The sequence below is a fragment of the Colletotrichum lupini genome, chromosome 5 (genome assembly GCF_023278565.1).
Source record: "Colletotrichum lupini chromosome 5, complete sequence".
NCBI classification, from domain to species: Eukaryota; Fungi; Ascomycota; class Sordariomycetes; order Glomerellales; family Glomerellaceae; genus Colletotrichum; species Colletotrichum lupini.
Window position 1 is genome coordinate 4985818 of NC_064678.1, and position 19204 is coordinate 5005021.

Genomic DNA, 19204 nt, shown 5'->3' on the forward strand with positions numbered 1-19204 from the left:
CTTGATCGTCTCATTAGAAGCTATCAAAGTTTGTTGTGAAAGACATATACAGTGTCTCAACTGCTGCAACAATCATACCTTTCTTGTGCGAATCACTCAAAAACGATAAGAGAAACTTACACGCCAAATAGCAAAGCAGGATCAAGATAAGATGCGAAAGAGACATGAAGAACAAATGCTAGTCCAATAAATCAGAAGTCAGGAAAATGCTTATACTCATCATCTAGAGGTAATTCGTTTCAGGTTCCAGAGCCGAAAGCCGGTCCGGCCGAGACCGGCCCCGCCAAGCCATCGGGTCCACTAGCCTATCTCCCACCGAAGCGGGGGGGACACGGGGGAATCTCAGGAGGGACTAAGAGAAACACCTCCTGGCTAGCAAAACATATCAATGGGATCGCTTCACGCTCAATTGAAGCCTCTGATATAGTCAGGATAAATCACAATTCAACCTGTAATTTTCCAATAAGTCATAACACTCATAGTCATGACGTCGGACCTGCTTGCCGGCTTCCCGGCAAACGCACCACCCAAACCCAAGACGAAACTTCGATTCGCAGATGTAAGTTCACGAGCCCCAAAGGCCCCATCACGAAACTACATGCGATTATTATCTGCCTACATCATGACTTCAAGTTAAATCTCACACACCAACACTAGGTCGCAGTGACAGCAACAGCAAAAGATTTCGCCGGCTTCTACAGGGGAAAACAATACCACCAACCAGACTTTGACGCCGTCTTCGACCGCGCCTCGGCCGCAGGCATCGACAAGGTGATGCTCACGGGCATGTCCCTTAGCGACGCAGCCAAGAATCTCTCCATTGCCAGATCGCGGCCAGCGGGGACGTGTTTCGTGACGATTGGCATCCATCCGTATCACGCCGCGGAGCCCGATGCTGAAGAAGATGGCGGCGAGGAAGGTCATTTCAAAAAATTGGCAGAGGTCGTCCGCGAAACGTTGAGCTCCACATCGGAAGGCAATCCATCGCCGTTGGCTGCGTTTGGCGAGTTGGGGCTGGACTATGACCGCCTGAACCACGCGTCCAAGGAGGCGCAGATTCGTACTTTTAAGCGGCAGTTGGACCTTTTTGTCGAGGAAAAGCTGGATTTGCCCCTGTTTCTCCATTGTCGCGCTGCGTACGATGACTTCGTGGAGATCATCAAGCCATACCTCCCTAACCTCCCCCGCCGCGGGCTGGTACACTCCTTTGTGGGCGCCTCGGCTCAGATGAGAACCCTGGTGGAGCTCGGCTTCGACGTCAGTGTCAACGGCTTCAGCTTCCAGGACAGGTGAAGCTTAGAGATGGTGCGCGATATTCCGTTGGAGCGCTTACAAATCGAGACGGATGCACCGTGGGGTGAGATACCGGCGGGCTCGGAGGTGGCGAAGAGGTATCTTGGTAACGCGTCGGCTTTGCCGCAGAGCAAGAAGAAGGACAAGTTCGAGTTGGGCCTCATGGTGAAGGGGAGAAATGAGAGTTGTACCATGGACAGGGTGGCTTTTGTCGTGGCGGGGCTCAAGGGGTTGAGTGTGGATGAAGTTGCTGATGCGGCCTGGAGAAACAGTGTCAAGATGTTTGGATTTGGCGAAAGCTAACACAAGATGAAGCGAAAGAAGGATCGAGCCTTTATTGACCACAATATGGTGCGTGATACCAGTCTTACGGAGCTATCTCGATCGTGAAGGGGGTTCTCCCGTCCATACTCGTCAGAGTGTCTTTTCTACCATGCTAATCCCCTCCTTCTCGAGCAACTTGCGAATGGGGTCACAGATCTCTGAAGTGTAGGGTGCCAACACCCCCGGCACATTCAAAGCAGGTTCCCCGTCCATTAATAGCTGGGTAGCAATACCGCAGGTAACACCTACGGTCCTGGCCATGGCTGAATGCCCACCAGGTTCTCCGAAGAGCTCCAGTGTCGATGTGATGGTCTCCTATTCACGCGGGTCACCGTCAGATTTTGACTTAATTAGAGGGGAGGTGGTTGCGGCGTGCATGCTTACTCTACTACCATCTTTCCACTCAACGATGAACTTGTGCTGGAGCATGACCAGATCTCTCTCATCGGGCTGATAGCTCATGAGCCTTTCGAGCTCCGCACACAGTGTGTCTAGGAGATTGCCGCGGAGGGTTGCCGGATTGTCGGAAAAGAGCCCGATCCATCGCAGGCCGTCAATGATTCTGTTCCTCTCAGTGATGTCCGGAAATTCGCAAATCTCATCAATGCGGGTGGTAAGTGTCCTTTTTGATACATCAGTATTTCAGCCCGAACTAGTAGCATGTATGCTTGAATGACTTACTCTTCATCAGTCCCGGCAGCACCAACAGCCCGTCCGAAAACCTCCCGCAACATCAAACCATCACTATCCTTCTCCAGCCATGTCAGTGGCTGCGTGTCCAGCAATTCGAGCTTCGTCAACGCCGCCACAAAAGCCGGGTTCCCTTCATACCGCAGCGACCCGCGCACAACCGTCTCCGCTTCAGGAATTCTGTAAAACTCCCGAAAAGGGACGGAGTTCCGATTCGGATATGCGAGGAACGAGTACCCGTCCATCACGTGGTATGGTTTGGCCTGCTTCATGAGATCTTCGCGGGAAGCATCAACGATCTGACCATTCTGGAAGTAGGATGCCGGGTTGAGCTGCGCAAGGAGCGAGCCTCGGGGCGACCAGGAGAATTTGAAGCGCAGGGGGTTATTGGAGCACTCTGGATCTGGGAGGCCGCCGGCGTACGAATGGAATTCCTTGATCTGCCGTTTGCATTGTTAGTCTGGTGAAAAGGGGTAGTGCGTGAGCATGTAGTCGGGTTGGTTGTACTTTTCCTCCCTTGCTATGAACTTCGTCAATGATACGAATAGCGTAGAGGTGGTCGATTCCTAAGGGTTCATGCATGAGCTTGATGATCTTTGGTGTTGTGAGGAATCATGTCGTACCAGGATCGAGGCCAACTTCATTCAGAACCGTGATCCCGGCAGCCTTCACTTCAGATTCCAATTCTCTCATCGCCGGAGACACGTAGCTCGTAGTCACGACGTGAGTTTTGCCACGTATGCCAGCTTCGACGACATTCTGGTGATGAATGAATGGGACAAGTGAAATTACCAGGTCATGAGATGCCACATGGCTATCGAGCTTTGGAGATGCCACATCCAGAGAAATAGCGCTGGCTCGAGGATGATTTGAAGCCAAACTTTCGGCTGTCGAAAGGGTTCGGCAAGCTGTTACAAAAGTGTTAGTGACCTCTGATAGTGATTTAGAATGGAAGCGGAATGGAATACCTATTGTCAACTTGTTCTTCTCATTGCGAAGCAGATATTCGACACATGGCTTGGCCACCAGGCCGCTTCCCAGGATAAGAATCTTTTTTTCAGACATTCTATGAACGCGATTCCCAGTTCGTGAAGAAACAAAAGTAGTTGTTAGATCAGGTGTTTTCTTTGAAGCTGTTGTTTTGAGAGGATGAGAAGGAGATGAGCTATTCACATTACCGTTCTTATAAGCTTGGCCCTCGGTCACCTTGATATGTAGCCGTCCTCGCTCTTCACTCAAACTACCATCTTAGACTTGAGTCATCCGGCGAGGGACTTCGATAAGCCTCCTTGTCATAAGAAGCTCAAAAATCGCGACATTCTTGCCTTGAAATGCGTAATTCAACTGGTTTGCATGCGAAGTTGTCGGCTTCCAGCAGATTGATTGCGCAGCCAGTCTCATCGGCCGATCGGCCGACCGGGTTGCCGACAGTTAGGTTATACGATGCCGCTATCACACTTCGCGTCGCAAACTTCAGAAATCGCCGAGTGGAAACAGAGCGACTCGGTCGCAGCGAAGGACCTTAAGGTTGAAAATCGGACTCCTTACTGAGTCAATTCGAACTTGGGCCAGCGCCAGTAGCTGACTGATTAGACAACGAAACCGAGCGAATAAACCCATCTCAGATCTTCAGCATCCTGAACTCCTGTCTAAGGGAGTTTCAATCTGATATTACATTCTACTAATCATCGAGGAAGGAAATTGAATATTTGCCACAAATGGAAGCGTTCGTCTACATCTTGTTATATCTAAATTATTCGGTCTTTCGCGATGCGCCATGATCAACGAAGCAAAAGCAAAATCCAGTTCATACCTACTGAGTTTCTCAGCAACTCGCAATGTCGAGCGCGCTGGGTATACCATGCCCAAGGCCATATGGTGAGTCCGACTGTACGACTTCTGGTACTCGCGTAAATCTTATCCAAGCTCAACTGGTGGCGGTGACCGAGAAACGTTCCCGTCTCCGGGTGCCTCTTGCACAGGAGGAGAATGGTATTTGGCGTCCGCAGCGATCTTTGGTGAAACTTAGATTTCTCCCTGACTATTCCCTTGATCACCAAGATCCCTATTCCCCCGGTATCTCCTCCTCGCCAGTAGGATTCCTGCACAAACGGATAAGCCTACTCCCAGAATGGCCCCGATAACGATACCAGCTATGGCACCTGCGCCGAGACCTTCAGTACCGGACCCGGGTGTCGAAGTAACACTCGCCGCCGTTGCTGAAGAGCTCTCCGATGAAGTCGTGGTTGCCGAATCACTAGTTGGCGAAGGAGTGAGGAGTGTTGAAGTTGAAGTGGACCCGGATTCACTCCCATCAGGTAGTGTGATGAAGAATCTTGAAGATTGAGCCGAAGTGCTCGTCGAGCCATCAACAAAAAGTCCAAGGAAATAGTACGTGTCGCTGGGCGGGTCGGTCTTCGAAAAGGCATAAAAGTCTACTGTCCAAGTGAAGGACTTGGACGAGATGCTCTCTAACGATATAGCATAGTTAGTCTTCAATGCCCAAAGCCAAGCGATACCAATCCGCACAGAACTAACTTCCTAACGTGATTGATCGGGTGTTCTTGTTTGTCCAGAGAAGCAAGTTAAGCTTGTCAGCATCTGTCGTCCAGTTGAAGACGACGTTCTGGCCTGATTCGAACGTGGGGCCTTCAAGACCGGCCGGTTTCACGGGGTATGTGAACTTCGTGTTGGTATTATCGGCGGCGAAAGCATTCCGTGCCAAGCTAAGCACGAAAAGGAACGAAAAGATGTTCATTTTGCCGGTGTCCAGGATCCTCGAGCACAATGCCGAAACTCGAGGTAAGGGAGTGGGACGGTAATGAGCGTGGGAGCCTGGTACTTATGGGTTTGGGTCGCTCCTTATGCGCTCTTCCTCGATCTTCGACATCAGGCTGTGACAGAGTATTACATTTGAAGGAGGGGGGGGGGACTATCAGGAAGACGTGCAGTCCTCCCTCCTTCTTTGGGTTTTGCAGTGCCTTGCTGCGGTCCAGATCAGCATCAAGTAGGGATATGCTTTGCATGTGCGACTTGAAAATTGATTTACTTCAGCGCCCGGCTTTGATAGAGTCTCGCTTCACCAACGGGCCACCGCAGTTGGCAGCACACAAGACATGGTCTTGGTTGGCTACACCATTTCAATTTGTCACTGTTCACTTTTATGGCTGCTGTGTTGAAGTTTCACTGCAAATGAGACTGTCGTGCCGGTCATACCCATCGAGGAAGGATGGAGATGGCCATGCCATGCCGACTGAGAGTTTGCAGTGGTTGTATTCGTCTCGATAGCCCTTCCCAAGTCAAAAAGTCGATCGGGCTGGCAGTTGGGCGTCTATCGGTTGCAATTCACGTGGGGTTCTTTTGTATGCAAGCGATCCTTTGGGTTCCAAGTGTGGTTGTGTGGCGGAGCCTGAAAAGGAGTCAAGGCAGGTTGATAAAAGTAGAACGGGAAAGGAAGTGGCGCATATTGTGTGCAACATCGAACAAGACCAGGGCATAGATCCTACGGGGAATGAGTACATAAGCGCGAATACGGGGGCAAGTAAGAAAGTACTCTAGCAGCACCAATAGCCAAGCTTGAACGAATGAGATTGAAATGATATGCCAGCCTGGCGATAAAAAAGACCTTGCGCTGGAGGTTTCTATGATGCCAATGATAAGCCAGAAAGCAGCATGTACAGTTGTCGAAAGGTGCCTTCAGAGAAATATAAGCAGATCTACCCCACTGCCTTATTTCCAAGAGAATGAAGCTGGCATAATCTTTTCATTGGATCGAAAATTCTGCGTGTCACACAAAGTTATCTGCGTACGCTAAAACTAGAGGGTCTCTGAGTTGCCATAAATCAGACATCTTCTCAGTCGATACCGGTCTGAGTGTCCCTCATGGCATGCTTTGACTTCTTGAACTGGGTATTTTGCGAAGAGCTCATACATATTGATAATTGTGCTCGCGCTTCAATACTCTTTACCCAAACGTCTGCTGACACAGTCCCACTATACAGTATAACAGAGCTTGAAGCTGCAGTCAGCCCCTTCAGCCCGGCAATGGTCTACTTGTGAGTGCTACGCAGGCCGCGCGGGCTTGCGAAAAGTGCAGCGATGAGAGCGATTCCGGCAAACGTGGTAGAGGCGGCGAAGGCATACTGGATGCCCTCATAGTAGACATGGCGAGCGGGTAAGCGCACCTCTGCAGGCAGGGTCTTGAGGGCTGTCACGGAATGCCGAATCTCGTCGATGAGCTGAGTTGAGAAGAGCTTTTGTCAGTAACGGGGTCATTTCCACTCATAAAGACCATACTAGTAGTGACAGGAAGGAAACATACTCTCGACTTATCGGGGATGTCGCCGAGGACTTCGGGTAGTCGCACACTGAGCGTTGTCTGCACGATGGCAGAAGTTATCGCCACGCCCCAGACTGTGCCCAAAGAGCGAACGAGATACACCGTCGAAGCTGAAACTGCGTGATCTATGTTAATTGAGGTGGTGTCAGTTCAGTTTGGGTTGGACTCATGCTACAATTGACTGATTAACTCAAGAAGATACTCACCAGCGTGGTCAAACGAGGCCAGCGTCGTGAAGAGAATCGCGGGGTAGATGATACCCTGACCCAAATTCGCTGGAAAGATGTAAACGAGATACTTCCACTGCGAGTCCTGAAATTGGAGGGCAGTGACGAGTGAATTGCCGAACAGCATCAGGAATGCGCCAGCTCGGACGAGCCAAATGAGCTTGCCCCAGCGAGACATGACAATGCCCGCAAATAGACCCCCGAGAGGCGTGGCAAGTGATGGGATCGCCAGTCTCGCGCCAGCTTTAGTCGCCGAGTCGAGCAACACTACCTGGAAGAAGAGCGGAAGCATGAAAAGGTACTATAGTCACAGTCATATTAGCAATCATAAAGCCAACGTTTCGAGCAGTGTATGGCTAGTCCATGTGAGGTCTACGTACCGCATACGCCGCGAGTCCCGCGCAAACATTGGAAATCTGCGTAAAAATGGGCAACTTTCCCCGGAGCATCCTCAGTGGAATGACGGGAATGGCCTTTGTCCGCGCCTCGACGAGCACAAATAACGTCAATAAAAGCACACTGCCCACGAGCGTGCCGATGACGATGGGACTACCCCACGGAAGCTCGTTGCCGCCCAAGCTCAGGCCGACGAGCTGCACGGAGATGGCTACAACCAGAAGCAGTGCTCCAGAAACGTCCACCCTCGACCATATGGCCCTCCAGTCGTTGGTGTCAATATCGAACCCGCCCTCGGGGTTCTTGATCACCAGGGCCCCTAGAGTAAGTGCCATGATGGAGACGGGCACCTGCAGCAAGAAGCACCAGCGCCAGCCGATGTGGTCGGCAATGGAGCCACCAAACGAAGCACCAGCCACGGCGCCGAAGCCGAACATGCCGTTCTGGAGGGCCTGGTACATGCCTCTCTCGCGGAAGGGAATCATGTCCGAGTTGACAATCGTGGCTATTTTCTCGATATCAGTCCCCCTTCAACGCAGCATTTTTTGGCAGATTTGAGAGCAAATGGACTGGTAAACTCACCCATCGTCATAAGACCACCGCCTCCAAACCCAGTCAGAGCGCGCATGCAGTTGAGAAGCACCACGTCGCCCGCCAGCCCGCAACCAAGACAGCCAAGCCCGAACGTGATACTACTAACAAAGAAACACACCCTCCGCCCGAAAATGTCAGGAAACCGCCCGTACAGCGGCTGGAACGCGGTGCTGGTGACGAGGTACGACGTCGTCAGCCAGCTCGCCGTGTTCGCGGCGTCAAACTCGGAGCTGATGACGGCGTACGTCGCCGCCGTGATGGTCCCATCAAACCCGTAGAGGAAGACGTTGGCCATAATAGCCAGCTCGATCCAGAGGAACCCCCGCGGCGGCTTCCATGACTCGCCGGCCTCGATGGCGGCGGCTGGGTCGCGGAGGAGCGGTTGGTCTTCGCGAGGCGTGGCCACGGTGGCGGTGGTGGTTTCTGAGTCCGGGTCGGAGTAGTACGGGGGCGGCGGTGATGCCGGGTTCGGAGGGTTGGCTCGTGCTCTGCCGACTTCATCGTCTGAGAAGCGGGGCCGGGAGCGCGGGCTGCTCATGGTGTGTGCCGGTTGGTTGGCTTGAATGGAACTCTGTTAGGAAGGTTTGTTGGAAATGCTGCTTTACTTGATTTGGAGAGTAGCCGGGATTGGATGGAATGCTTCCAGGAATATGAAACAATGTGATTGACTGTGGGGGGGATCGGTCGCTGGCAGGATCGGGAAATCTCAAGCAAAGAGCAGTGAGAGAAAGTTCAGAAAGCAGCAAACCCGCCGTGACCTTTCTTGCAACCCCAAGTGTACTTCAATTGCTAAGTCCAGTCTGCAATGCCAGGGTATGTTGGGATAACGGCAAGCGTGAATTCGCCATGGAGAAATTTCTGCAGTTTCATGACTCCCCGCCGATGGAGAACCGGCGTGCAAGGTCCGGATAATGTCCGTCGCGCGCATCCTGTCAGTGAGGGGCTACCGGGTGCCGGATCGGATCGACCAACGTCAACGAGATTCCTACCCTGGAGTCGGTAGTGGATGAATGTATTGCACCATTGACACGCAAAGCACGCAATCATGTATGGAGCTTGACATTCTTCATGAGCTCTTGGTTCCATTTACATGCCTGATGCCATTCAACGGTACTAAGAAAAAGCCGACTGTCTCCACTGACGAAGAGACGTAGCCGGCCCTGAACGATCAGAGACGTCCATCAGGGCAACATCTCTGACTGGCCTCTCGGAGGTTTCTAAGCTACCTTCCTAGGTAAGAGCTACAGCCACCTATAGAGAGACATTGATCCAGAAGCTGTCTTTGCCCCTAACGGACTGCCTTGGTAAGTCATCACGGCTATCAGGCCAAATGAACCAGGCAGGCTTCACATGGCTTGTTAAATGATTCATACAAAACACAGCATCTGGCAAAAGTCTCCTCACCTCAAGGACTGTGCATGAAACTTCGCGACACTTACCAACAGACGGCACTGGGAACCCAAACAGTTCACCACCCCTGGATGATAGCAGCCTCTTGGAGCAGTCGTAACCCTAAATCCAAGAAAGAACCACGGAAAGAGGCACATGGTCTATCACAGCCTTCCGAAGAGGCCCTTTGCCCCCAGAGAAAGTTGGTCCTCTCACCATGAGATTCCATACTCCGGGGCCAACACGTAGGGAAGTGAAGAAGTTGCGTTTGTTGACAGAGCCAGAGAAAGCTCAGTACTGCAACAGCTCGGGTCTTCGTCATGAAGTACGAACCATGCAGTATACAACGTTAGCTTACAATCAGGGTCCGAGGAACTTCTCTCGTAGCACCGCGGGAAGATACTTCTCGAATAAATATCCACGCCGAGCCATTTTGCCACATCAAAGCCAGACCCGTGCTGGTTCTGACCACAACAGCTGAGACTTTTTCAGCGGAATATCCGTTAATGAATTCCCCAGGTTTTCTCACCGCGGATAAACATCCTCAAAACCTGCCCACGAAGTCCGTGTGGTTGAGATGCTCGTCCCATCAGCCCCACCGAGGCTTAACATATGCCTCACATTAGTTAGACATGTTGGAAAGCGACCCAAGCTAGGGAGTTTATTAATTTATTTTTTCTTAAGAAAAAAAAGCTAGGCTCTTGAAAGTATGATTTCAGACACCAGCTGACTAGACAACTCAAGGCCGATGGCTTCTAGACGGAACTTTCGCATTCGATGAGCATTGGCATGGTGTTGGAAGCTAGCCCTTTGAGTCCTGAGAGCCTCAGAGCCAGAAAAAGTGGAACGTACGCCAGACTGCCGGAAATCTCGCTTACATAACACCGACCCACGTCACCTGACAAATAAAATCGCAGCCGCCGCAGAATTTTTCAAGATAGCTTCCCTCTCGTCCAACACCAAGAAAACCAACATATGCCGACACCTCTGGAGGATCAGACGCGCGAGCAGAGGAATTATCCAACGAACCAACAAGAAAGTCTTAGTCTGGCTACTTGTGGCTTTAAAGGTTGAAAACAATCTGTAGGCGCCGTCTGATCCTCTAGCACCACTGAAGGTATGTAATTTTTTTTTTCTTCATGCACACTGTTCCCCATCGTCTTAAAGATGATTTGGATTAATCTCCATTTGTATTTGATATCTTATTAAATGATTTTTATTCACACTGAAAATTCTGAAACGACATTACTTGTTACCTTTTTGTTTGCTCAGTTCTGGACGTATACAGTTGGCTAACAAGACGGTCAGGTTTGCCTGCAATCTACATTTCCAGTTGAGGCCCTGAGTGTTGGATTGGCTGGATTTTTTGATACCATGGTTATAGTTGATTATCATGCCAATACATCTTTTTCATCAAATCGATTCTGTTCCACGCGTGGTGACCTAGTTCGATGCTCGTAGCAAAAGGCTCCATTAACCTTCAATACGTGAATCTTGCTTGGCAGAGTTCCAGCCAACTGCTGCCCGGGACGTCGGTGATCCCCGGGAGGCGCGGCGATGCAGGCCGTGGAGCCCCATCTCTGATGGAATGCCTCCGGGCCAATGGTGAACCTGCTACGACGACAAGCCGCGACAGGACGCGGGCGGGCGGACACTCGCGCGGCTCTGCGCCTCCAGCAAGCTCCATGGAGGCTTGGGAGGCCTCGGGATCTCTGGAAACTCCGTACTTCATAGGGACAAAGACGGCGAGCGAGCAGTTCGTTGCCGCACGCGTGGGCGGTGCAGATGAGCCACTGAGAGGAGGGGGGTTTCTCTGCAGGTCATGGTCAAGTGCCGGTTTAGCCTGGTTGGAAGGGACCAATGTCGATGAGGTTTCCCGATGGCACACTGGCCTTGGAAGAACACTCTTAATGCAGCAAATTAAGGAAGCATTCCCTGGAAGCAGATCCGGGGGAAACTAATCGGTTTCCCTTCCAGAGTCCCAGTAGTGTTCGCAGAGTCAAAGAAAGTTGGAACTTGGCAGTGGGCGCCATGTCGTGGCAGATAAGCAGGGCCCATCCCAGCACGCCGATTTCTTTCTCCCGCGAAACAATTAATCAAATGATGATGACAGAGTTGACGATGGAGTTTTGGGCTCTCTGGTGACTTGTAAGGTAGCGACTAGAAAGTGTCTTGGGCAACCTCGTCTCCATCGACCACGAGGCCAGACCAGGGCCAATGTGGGGGCATTTCTCGCTGGGAGTGTTTCTTCGCGCTTCCCGAGAGATTCCAGCCTCCAGAATATGGCCTAGCAGCACATAGTGCAGGGGAACGATGGGATTGGGCGCAACTGTAATTGCCTACCTGTGCCATGACGACACCAGGCTGCGATGATGCGGGGCAGAAGCTTCCAGGGTTCAAACGGTGAGTGATGGACGCGATACATCTTTGAAGTCTTGCGCCACGGACGCCGTCTGATCTGTCAAGAATGTCAAGAATGCTAGCTTGGCCTCTCCCGAGGGTTAAACAATACCTTAACACATAGCCTCCGCGTGGATGGTTGCGTGGCGACTCGTTTGTCCGTTTCCGCGCCTGCTGCGCAAACCCGGCTCAAACCGCCTCAGGGGCTGCGCGCGCTTTCTCGCACCTCTTCACCTTCTCCTGAACTGTTCTCCTCTTGAAATGTGTCCGCGGGGTATCTTTGTCTTCTTGAAAGCTGACCAGCTGTCTCGGGTGACAAGGATGAGGGGCGGATGACAAGGCCGCCCGGGGATGTCACGGCCTGTCATTGTACTGAGCCACCCACCCTCCTAGCTTCGGATGGCGTGCCGCACCAAATCTGCCTGGTCACAAGGCTGCCTTGCGCCGTGATCCCTAGATTTCTTGGTACTCTTATGTTTTTGTTGAGGAGGAGCGATGTTCTCACTGATGTTGGAAGAACTTGTCGCTTCGTGTCTCGCTCGTAGTTAGTAGACTGGCGACTGACGAGTTCCTGATGCTTTTTTTTTCTTCTTTTTTTTTTCTTTTTTCGTGGGGTTGGCTTCCGGGTCGCAGTAGCCAGTGTAAATGACGTAAGAGCGTTGATAGACATCGCTAGCCCCTCGGCAAGCTTTCGATAGTAGGTAGGCCTGGAGCGAGGATATCGTAGTTCCGAGTCGCAGACTGTCGAGATGTATAGGTAAGGTAGGCTGCCTGGAAATGGATAGGTACTACCAAAAGATTAGAAAAAGGCACTTCATTGGGGTTACATGTACCTTAGGTACTTGCCTCCCATCCTTTGTGCCCTGGTCGAGTCCAAACGCTCTGGAGACTGGATGGATATACATAGTAGTAAGTAGCGTGGGCGGTCGAGGGTCAGAATGTGATGGTGACATGGGACACCCTTCGACAATCCGTGGCTCGCTGCACATTAGTACTGCAATAGCAGTTCCTTTCCGTCCGCTGACCTTGGCCGGGCCGCCTAGAGTCTTCGCAAGTCGTGGCCTGGGCGGCGGGCACTGACAAGACCGGGCCCAGAAACGAGGTCTGGCTGATCCCGTCCCATCCTTCAATGTTTGGCGCCCTGGTCGGGATGGAAGGGAAAGCCTCAGGGGGATGCCTCAGAATGATCATCGAGGTCCGAAGAAGCGGGCTGCCATGGTATAGTAGAAGAGAGGTACTCCGTAGACTAGGATGTGTAGGAAGGTAAGGTAAGATCGGGAGGCATGGACATTATTACCTGCCCACCTGTCGCCCTGCCCTGATTTTGCTGTTTCTGCTTTGGCAACAGCGCTGTGTGATCCTGCCCGCTACGCAGCATTGCACTTTCCCATCTCAGCCCAACACCAACTGGACGGCCCACGGGTGACGGACGGGTCGACGGGCTGCCCCTCCATCTCTTCGCTTCCACGGTCCCTTGCCGTCCCTCCACCTCCCCTCCATTCTTTCCCCCCTCTCTCCCGTCTTCTCTCGCTCCGAACGCTCTCTCCACTCACTCACCTTTCTCTGTCCTTCTCCCGGGCACTTCCCTCTCACATCACCCACCCTTATTACGTTGGCTGGGCTGGAATCGACTGGATATTCGTCTATTGGTGTGTTCAATAGACAGATTCCCATCCTCTCACCCAACCAAAGGCGATCACAGTCCCACTAGCCTCCTAAATAAAACCAATCTACCACGTACACCCGTAAACCGAACTAGTCACTACCTGACTACACATGCACACCATTTAATCCGTGGGCTCCCCTCCGTCATCATCGCACATCCTTTGTTCAACCCCCCGCCTGCCAATCTACACCATCCAGCCGAACCGTTGTCGCCCGTTTTGACATTTCTCTGCCGCTTCCCGAAAACAGCGTTGCCCTTCGACGCCCCCATCGCATTTAGCGATGGCTGGAGTTTATAGAGAAACCACTCGGGTTTACCGGGACCCGACTGAGTACTCATCCGATGAAGACCGATACAAGACCTCCACAGTTCGCCGTTACAAAGTAGCGCCAAACCGAGTCGAGAGGGTCGAGCGCACTGAGCGTGTCGAAGTCGAAGAAGACGACCGCCGGTCACGATACTCGGGCTACCCGCTGCGCACCTCCGGCGAGTATGGCTATGCTCCCGACCGCCCGCGCTCCGCCTTTGACTCCCGGAGTCAGGTTGTTGAGCGCACGGTAACCGAGCGTGAGCGCGAAGTTATTGACCCCTACAGAGGTGACACCCGCAGCGTCGTCTACGAAAAGGAGTACGAACGTGAACGTGAGCGCGCACCCCGCTTCGATGCCGGCCGCTTCGACGATGTTCGCAGCGTCGCCGATAATCGAAGTGTAATCGAAGTCGAGCGCGAGCGCGTTGACTGGGACCGCCGCTCTAACAAGTCTCATCGCCACCACCACCATCATCATTCACCCGAGACAGAAGTCAGAGTCGACAAGCGTGTCGAACGCCGTGAGGATGGAGACGTCACAGTCGAGAAGCGCGTTGAGGAATACCGGGACGATCATGGCGGGGCAGAGGTCGAGAGATACCGCAAGGAGACCGAGTTCTACTCTCCCGTCAGCCCCCCACCTATCCCCCAACCCGTCATCATTCGTCAGCAAGCCCCGGAGCCCCAGAAGATTATTGTTCAGGAAGCTGCACCACCCGCGCCCATCATCGTACCCCGTCAGGAACCCGGCATCGTCGTCCTGAGAGAGCGCGAGTCCCCTCGCGAGGTTGTCCGTCGCGATCCCCGCGAAGATGAGTACTACTACCGCCGTGAGACAAAGGAGCTTGGCCCGTATCGCCGAGATGAGCGTGAGTACCACTACGACCGACGAGGCCGTGGTCGCGGCGAATACATCAGCGACGACGAGGATTACTACATGAAGCGGACTGTCATTCGCCGAAACCGAAGCTCCAGCTCAGACCATCATCACAAACGCCATCTTGCAGAGGGAGCCCTCGCTGGCGCCGGTATCGCTGCTCTCGCTGCGAGTCGAAGAGACAGCCGCGGTGAGCTTGGTGCCAACCGTGGAAGCAAAGTCCTCGCCGGTGCTGCTATCGGTGGCCTAGGCACTGAAATCATTCGACGGGCTCGCAGCGCGTATGAAGACACCTACCACGACGATCATCATTACGGGTCTCGTTCGAGATCTCGTAGTCGCAGCTCCCGCATCAAGACCGGTCTGGGAATTGCTGCCGCCGCGCTCGCTGTTGCAGGCGCCGCAAAGTATTACCAGAGTGGAAAGATCGAAAAGGAAGAAATGCATCGTGGTCGAAGCCGCGGCAGAGGCTACTCTGTTTCAAGCTACTCTGTATCTAGATCTCGTAGCCGCAGCCGCAAGAGCCGGAAGAGCCGCAGTCGCTCCGTGGCTAAGGCTGCCGCTGCAACGGCTGCCGCCGCGGGTTTGGTCCAGCACTTCCGCAACAAGTCCAAGTCCAAATCTAGGAGTAGGTCACGGTCTAAGTCTCGCATCAGGACTGGAGCAGAGATTGCCGCCGCTGGTCTGGCAGGCGGAGTTGCTAGCAAGATCTATAAGAACCGCAAAGAGAAGAAGGACCGCGAGGTAGATCGAGAACTGGAAGAGCAGGACTACGAGGAGGAAGTCCGGCGGGAACGGCGTGAACGTCGTCGGTCGCGCAGCAGGTCCCAGGCCCGCTCTCTATATTCCGAGCCGCGCAGCGCTGATCCTGAGCTAGGCTTAGTTGAGTACGGAACAGAACCGCTGCCGACCGACCCGCCTTACCCGCCGGACGACGGGTATGAGTCTGCAGCGAACGAGAGGCGACGCCGTCGACACCGGCGTATGTCTGGCGATGATTACGACGGCCACGAGCCGGCGAAGAAGAGGAGCAAGAGCCGATTGAGAGACATGGCGGCGGCTGCAGTTGGAACGGGAGCCGCTGCGATTGGACTGAAGCAGTATCAAAAGAAGAAGGAGAAAGAGGAGGAGGAAAGACGAGAGGAGAGGCGAGAAGACAGACGGTCGCGGGAGAGAAGCGCCCGATCCCGCTCTAGAGACAGATCCGTCACACGCGAAAGGACTTACTCAAGAGAACGCGCCTACAGCAGGGAACGCAGCACAGACGACAGGATGAGGAACAGGGAAAGAGAGAGAGACCGCAGGAGTAAGGAGTCCCAAATCGAGCACACGCTAGTAACCCAGTTGAACTGACAACCATCACAGGATATGAAGAGGATGCTCGGGATGACGGGTACTACGACAACTACAGCCGTCCTCCCTCACCTCCACACGCCTCTGGCGGCTCATTCTACCCGCCACCACCAGCAGCTGCCGCTGGCTTCACCCAGCATCCCAACATTTCCACGGCCAACCTAAGAGATCAGTATCCGCCGTACCCGTCCTCGGACTCGGTGTACCCTCCGGGACCACCGCCAATGGGGCCATCTCCACCGATGGCCACAGGCGGGGCCGGCGGCTATCCTCCCCCTCCGCCTGCTGGTGGTCATCCACCTCCAGGCGGTGGCCCGCCGGGAACGAGATTTGGTCCTGACCATGTGAGTGAAGACATATCTCGTAGCTCCTCACCACAAGCTGTCCAGCCAGCCGGTCTGGGTCGTGAGGGTGGGTTGATCTAATCGTTGTTTCTTTTGTGATATTTCTTCGTTCGTGTCTACATCGGAAGCTGACCTTCAACGCAGATGGTTTAAAGTGGCGAGAGCGTGTCAAAAAGTTTCTCCCCGAGTCACTGTCTAGGTCTCGTTCCCAGTCCCAACCGCGATCTCGGTCTCGGTCCTTATCTCCTGCGTCTTCATCGGTGTCGAGCGCTTTATCTGCAAAGCGTCCTCATACCGCACAACATTCTTCCTCCAAGTCTGTTGCCTTTACTCTGTCACCCCAATCATCCCAAACCTTGCGGTTGCACCGCTCAGCCCATGAGCAGCAGGCCGAGGAAGAGGCTAGGAAAGAGGAAGAAGTACCGGCCCTCAGCGAAGAGCAACTGGCGACACTGCGGCCTGTCCTCAACCGTAGACGTTCCTCCTCGGATCCACCTAGTAGTAAATCGGTCTCCCGTCGCCGCAAGAGGGAAATCGAAACACCACCAGAATCGGAAGACGAGGTTGAGGTCCTGCCCGACCGCTTTGACACTCAGGGACGACCCGTTGGTGGTGGTGGCACTTCGGGGGCCATGCGATGGAGACAAGGGGCGTTCGAAAGCCGGCCACGAAACGGCAAAGGATTGCATTCAAGCGGGGCATGGGCTGTGGGTGGTACAGATGGCGATGTTGTGCAGAAGATTGCGAGCGACATTGAAGGCATGATCAGCGGGCAAAGCAGCTGGAAGAGTCTGCTGAAGGATGTGGTGGGAGCGGTTCAGGAAGTGCAACATGGCGGCGACTCGCGCAGGATAGAGAACAGTGACGACGATGATTATGACGACCGACGAAGGAGGCGGAGGAAGAGCAGATGACGATTTATGACCATTTCTTTGGATCTCTTATATGAATCTTGCGACGCCATGACTCGGCGCTTTTACATTCTACATTCTTAGGACCTAGACACGACATGATGTTACAGATAACGAATTTATGATGTTGGTTCGAGACACTTTTGGTAGATATCAATACATGAGCAGAGTTTAATGATTGCGCTTGGTTGACCGAGAACGCATTTGGAGGTATGAAGTTTCAGACAAAAGAGCACGTATTATGTACTTTGATTGGGCCTTTCTATTTCTAGTATCACACAGTTCATCTACGGGGCATCATCTTCTCTCTCCTTGTTTTTCTTTCATCATAATTCGTCGTGCACCGGAGGCTTCTCTGGCCGTCCGCTATCCTTATGCAAGTCGACGCCGACCTTGCCCCGCCACTTTTGGAAGACGCTCCAAAACTCCTTCTCCATGCCGCTCTCCATCTGATCGGGCAGCACGACAACGTAGTCGACGTACAGGTTGCCAAACTCCGTCTTGTGGTACACGCTGTCGCCGTCCTCGTGGAAAACCGGCATGCCCTCGCCCTTGACCGTCTCGACGTGGCCCGGCTGCACGACGCCGCCCCGGTCGCGCGAGAGCCGCACGACGTGGCCGTCGAGGTGCGTCACGTTGCGCGTCCAGTCGCCCATCCACGCCTCGCGCAGCGAGAGCACCTCGGTCCAGTAGAGGTCGTTGTCCTTGCGGCGGAAAAAGGTGCCGTCGACGCGGTCCGGGTTGTCCTGCCCGATCTCGGGCTCCTTCTCGGAGAGCGTGACGACGAGGTTGCCGGCGACGTAGTCCGGGCTCGCGTCCGCCTCGTTCTCGTAGACGATCTGGCTGTCGCGCCCCGCGCCGCGGGCGACGGTGAGCTGGACGGTCGTGGGCTTGCGCACGACGCGCGCGCCGCCGCAGGTGTGGCACTTGTGCTTGATCTCCTGGCCCCGTCCGCCGCAGGCGTCGCACTGCATCTGGACCTGCTGGAACATGCCGGGGGCGAGCTGGTGCTTGACGATGCGCACGCCGCGGCCGCCGCAGACGCCGCAGGTGTCTACTTTGCCGTCCGCGGAGCCGGTGCCGTCGCAGTCTTCGCAAATGTGCTGCTTGTCCCACTGAAACTCGGTGTTGATGCCGTTGTAGAAGTCACGGAGGGAGATGCCGATGCGGACGTTTACGTCTTGGCCGCGGCGCTGGCCGTGGCCGCCAAAGTGGCCGCCGCCGCCGAAGAAGCGGGAGAAGACGTCAAAGGGGTCGTGGCGGTGGCCGCCGCCGTTTTGCTGCTGTTGTTTGAGGCCCTCGTGGCCGTATTGGTCGTAAATTTTGCGGGTTTCGGGGTCGATGAGGGCTTCGTAGGCCTCGGAGACTTCGACGAACTTGTCCTTTGCGCTATCGTCGCCTCTGTTGTCATAGGAATCACCGATTAGCTTTATGCAATGAGTAGGGGCAAGGAGGAATAGGAAGACGCATACGGGTTCTTATCGGGGTGGTATTTCTTGCTCAGCTTGCGATAAGCAGATTTGATCTCACGATCTGAGGCCTTCTTGCTGATGCCTAAGAGGTTGTAGTAGTCCTCGGCGCAGAGGGCCAGCTGGACGAGGCATAGGAGCAGCAGCACGAGTGCTGCCCCTCGGAAGTACATCGTGGGCCACCTGTGGTGTACTTCGAGATAGAGTACTTTCCTTTCGATGAACCGGGCGCAAGAGAAAATGCTCGTTGACTCGTGGACCTGTTGGATTTCTTAAGCCCTAGAGGAATGGAAAAAGGTAAGGACTTGTCGGAACAGAAATCGGGTTGCGAAAGAAAGGAGAGAAAAAGAGAGAAGTGAGGTAGGGTATGGAGATAATAGGTAATCGATCCAAAGGAAGCGCGCAAACCAGCTGTCCCAAAATGTAAAGTTCCAACGTGTTAAGAAGGGAGCTACGCAGGTCCGATAAGACATGTTATCCGGACATGTTCATTGGGCGCTGGCTTCTTTGCAGCCTATGCCCCACTCTCGTTGCTAAATTGTGTGGGGCCTCCTGAAGTTCAGACGAATGCGCAGAGACACCCCAGGCACGTCAACTGCTTGAGGCCTCAACCTTCATGACT

The 19204-nt window shown here is 53.7% G+C and overlaps 7 protein-coding genes across 7 annotated transcripts; 2 read left to right on the plus strand and 5 right to left on the minus strand.

The window, feature by feature from the left end:
• Window positions 1–484: 484 nt before the first annotated feature.
• Window positions 485–1293, plus strand: CLUP02_10912 (TatD family hydrolase; the record flags this gene model as incomplete). The annotated part of the gene is made up of 2 exons (XM_049289884.1): window positions 485–559; window positions 658–1293. The coding sequence occupies 2 exons, from the start codon at window positions 485–487 to the stop codon at window positions 1291–1293; spliced, it is 711 nt and encodes a 236-aa protein (XP_049147029.1).
• A 36-nt stretch (window positions 1294–1329) lies between these two features.
• Window positions 1330–5065, minus strand: CLUP02_10913 (saccharopine dehydrogenase; the record flags this gene model as incomplete). Its single annotated transcript, XM_049289885.1, has 11 exons — window positions 1330–1668; window positions 1726–1932; window positions 2002–2239; window positions 2299–2747; window positions 2815–2873; window positions 2931–3554; window positions 3625–3756; window positions 3871–3927; window positions 4121–4348; window positions 4416–4778; window positions 4846–5065. 11 exons carry the CDS (start codon window positions 5063–5065, stop codon window positions 1330–1332), a joined length of 2916 nt encoding a protein of 971 aa, XP_049147030.1.
• A 1096-nt stretch (window positions 5066–6161) lies between these two features.
• Window positions 6162–8401, minus strand: CLUP02_10914 (major facilitator superfamily transporter; the record flags this gene model as incomplete). Its single annotated transcript, XM_049289886.1, has 6 exons — window positions 6162–6300; window positions 6361–6545; window positions 6629–6756; window positions 6853–7174; window positions 7254–7774; window positions 7852–8401. The coding sequence occupies 6 exons, from the start codon at window positions 8399–8401 to the stop codon at window positions 6162–6164; spliced, it is 1845 nt and encodes a 614-aa protein (XP_049147031.1).
• A 251-nt stretch (window positions 8402–8652) lies between these two features.
• Window positions 8653–11285, minus strand: CLUP02_10915 (uncharacterized protein; the record flags this gene model as incomplete). Its single annotated transcript, XM_049289887.1, has 13 exons — window positions 8653–8918; window positions 9006–9069; window positions 9127–9248; window positions 9303–9375; window positions 9469–9542; window positions 9611–9729; window positions 9782–9803; window positions 9984–10069; window positions 10131–10239; window positions 10308–10354; window positions 10502–10657; window positions 10740–11065; window positions 11211–11285. 13 exons carry the CDS (start codon window positions 11283–11285, stop codon window positions 8653–8655), a joined length of 1539 nt encoding a protein of 512 aa, XP_049147032.1.
• A 63-nt stretch (window positions 11286–11348) lies between these two features.
• On the minus strand, window positions 11349–13106 carry CLUP02_10916 (uncharacterized protein; the record flags this gene model as incomplete). Its single annotated transcript, XM_049289888.1, has 10 exons — window positions 11349–11539; window positions 11596–11705; window positions 11765–11826; window positions 11879–12013; window positions 12066–12156; window positions 12214–12440; window positions 12495–12613; window positions 12678–12862; window positions 12958–13012; window positions 13073–13106. 10 exons carry the CDS (start codon window positions 13104–13106, stop codon window positions 11349–11351), a joined length of 1209 nt encoding a protein of 402 aa, XP_049147033.1.
• A 493-nt stretch (window positions 13107–13599) lies between these two features.
• On the plus strand, window positions 13600–17116 carry CLUP02_10917 (uncharacterized protein; the record flags this gene model as incomplete). The annotated part of the gene is made up of 3 exons (XM_049289889.1): window positions 13600–15811; window positions 15871–16269; window positions 16347–17116. The coding sequence occupies 3 exons, from the start codon at window positions 13600–13602 to the stop codon at window positions 17114–17116; spliced, it is 3381 nt and encodes a 1126-aa protein (XP_049147034.1).
• A 323-nt stretch (window positions 17117–17439) lies between these two features.
• CLUP02_10918 (DnaJ domain-containing protein) lies at window positions 17440–18755 on the minus strand (the record flags this gene model as incomplete). The annotated part of the gene is made up of 2 exons (XM_049289890.1): window positions 17440–18514; window positions 18586–18755. The coding sequence occupies 2 exons, from the start codon at window positions 18753–18755 to the stop codon at window positions 17440–17442; spliced, it is 1245 nt and encodes a 414-aa protein (XP_049147035.1).
• Between the last annotated feature and the right edge of the window lie 449 nt (window positions 18756–19204).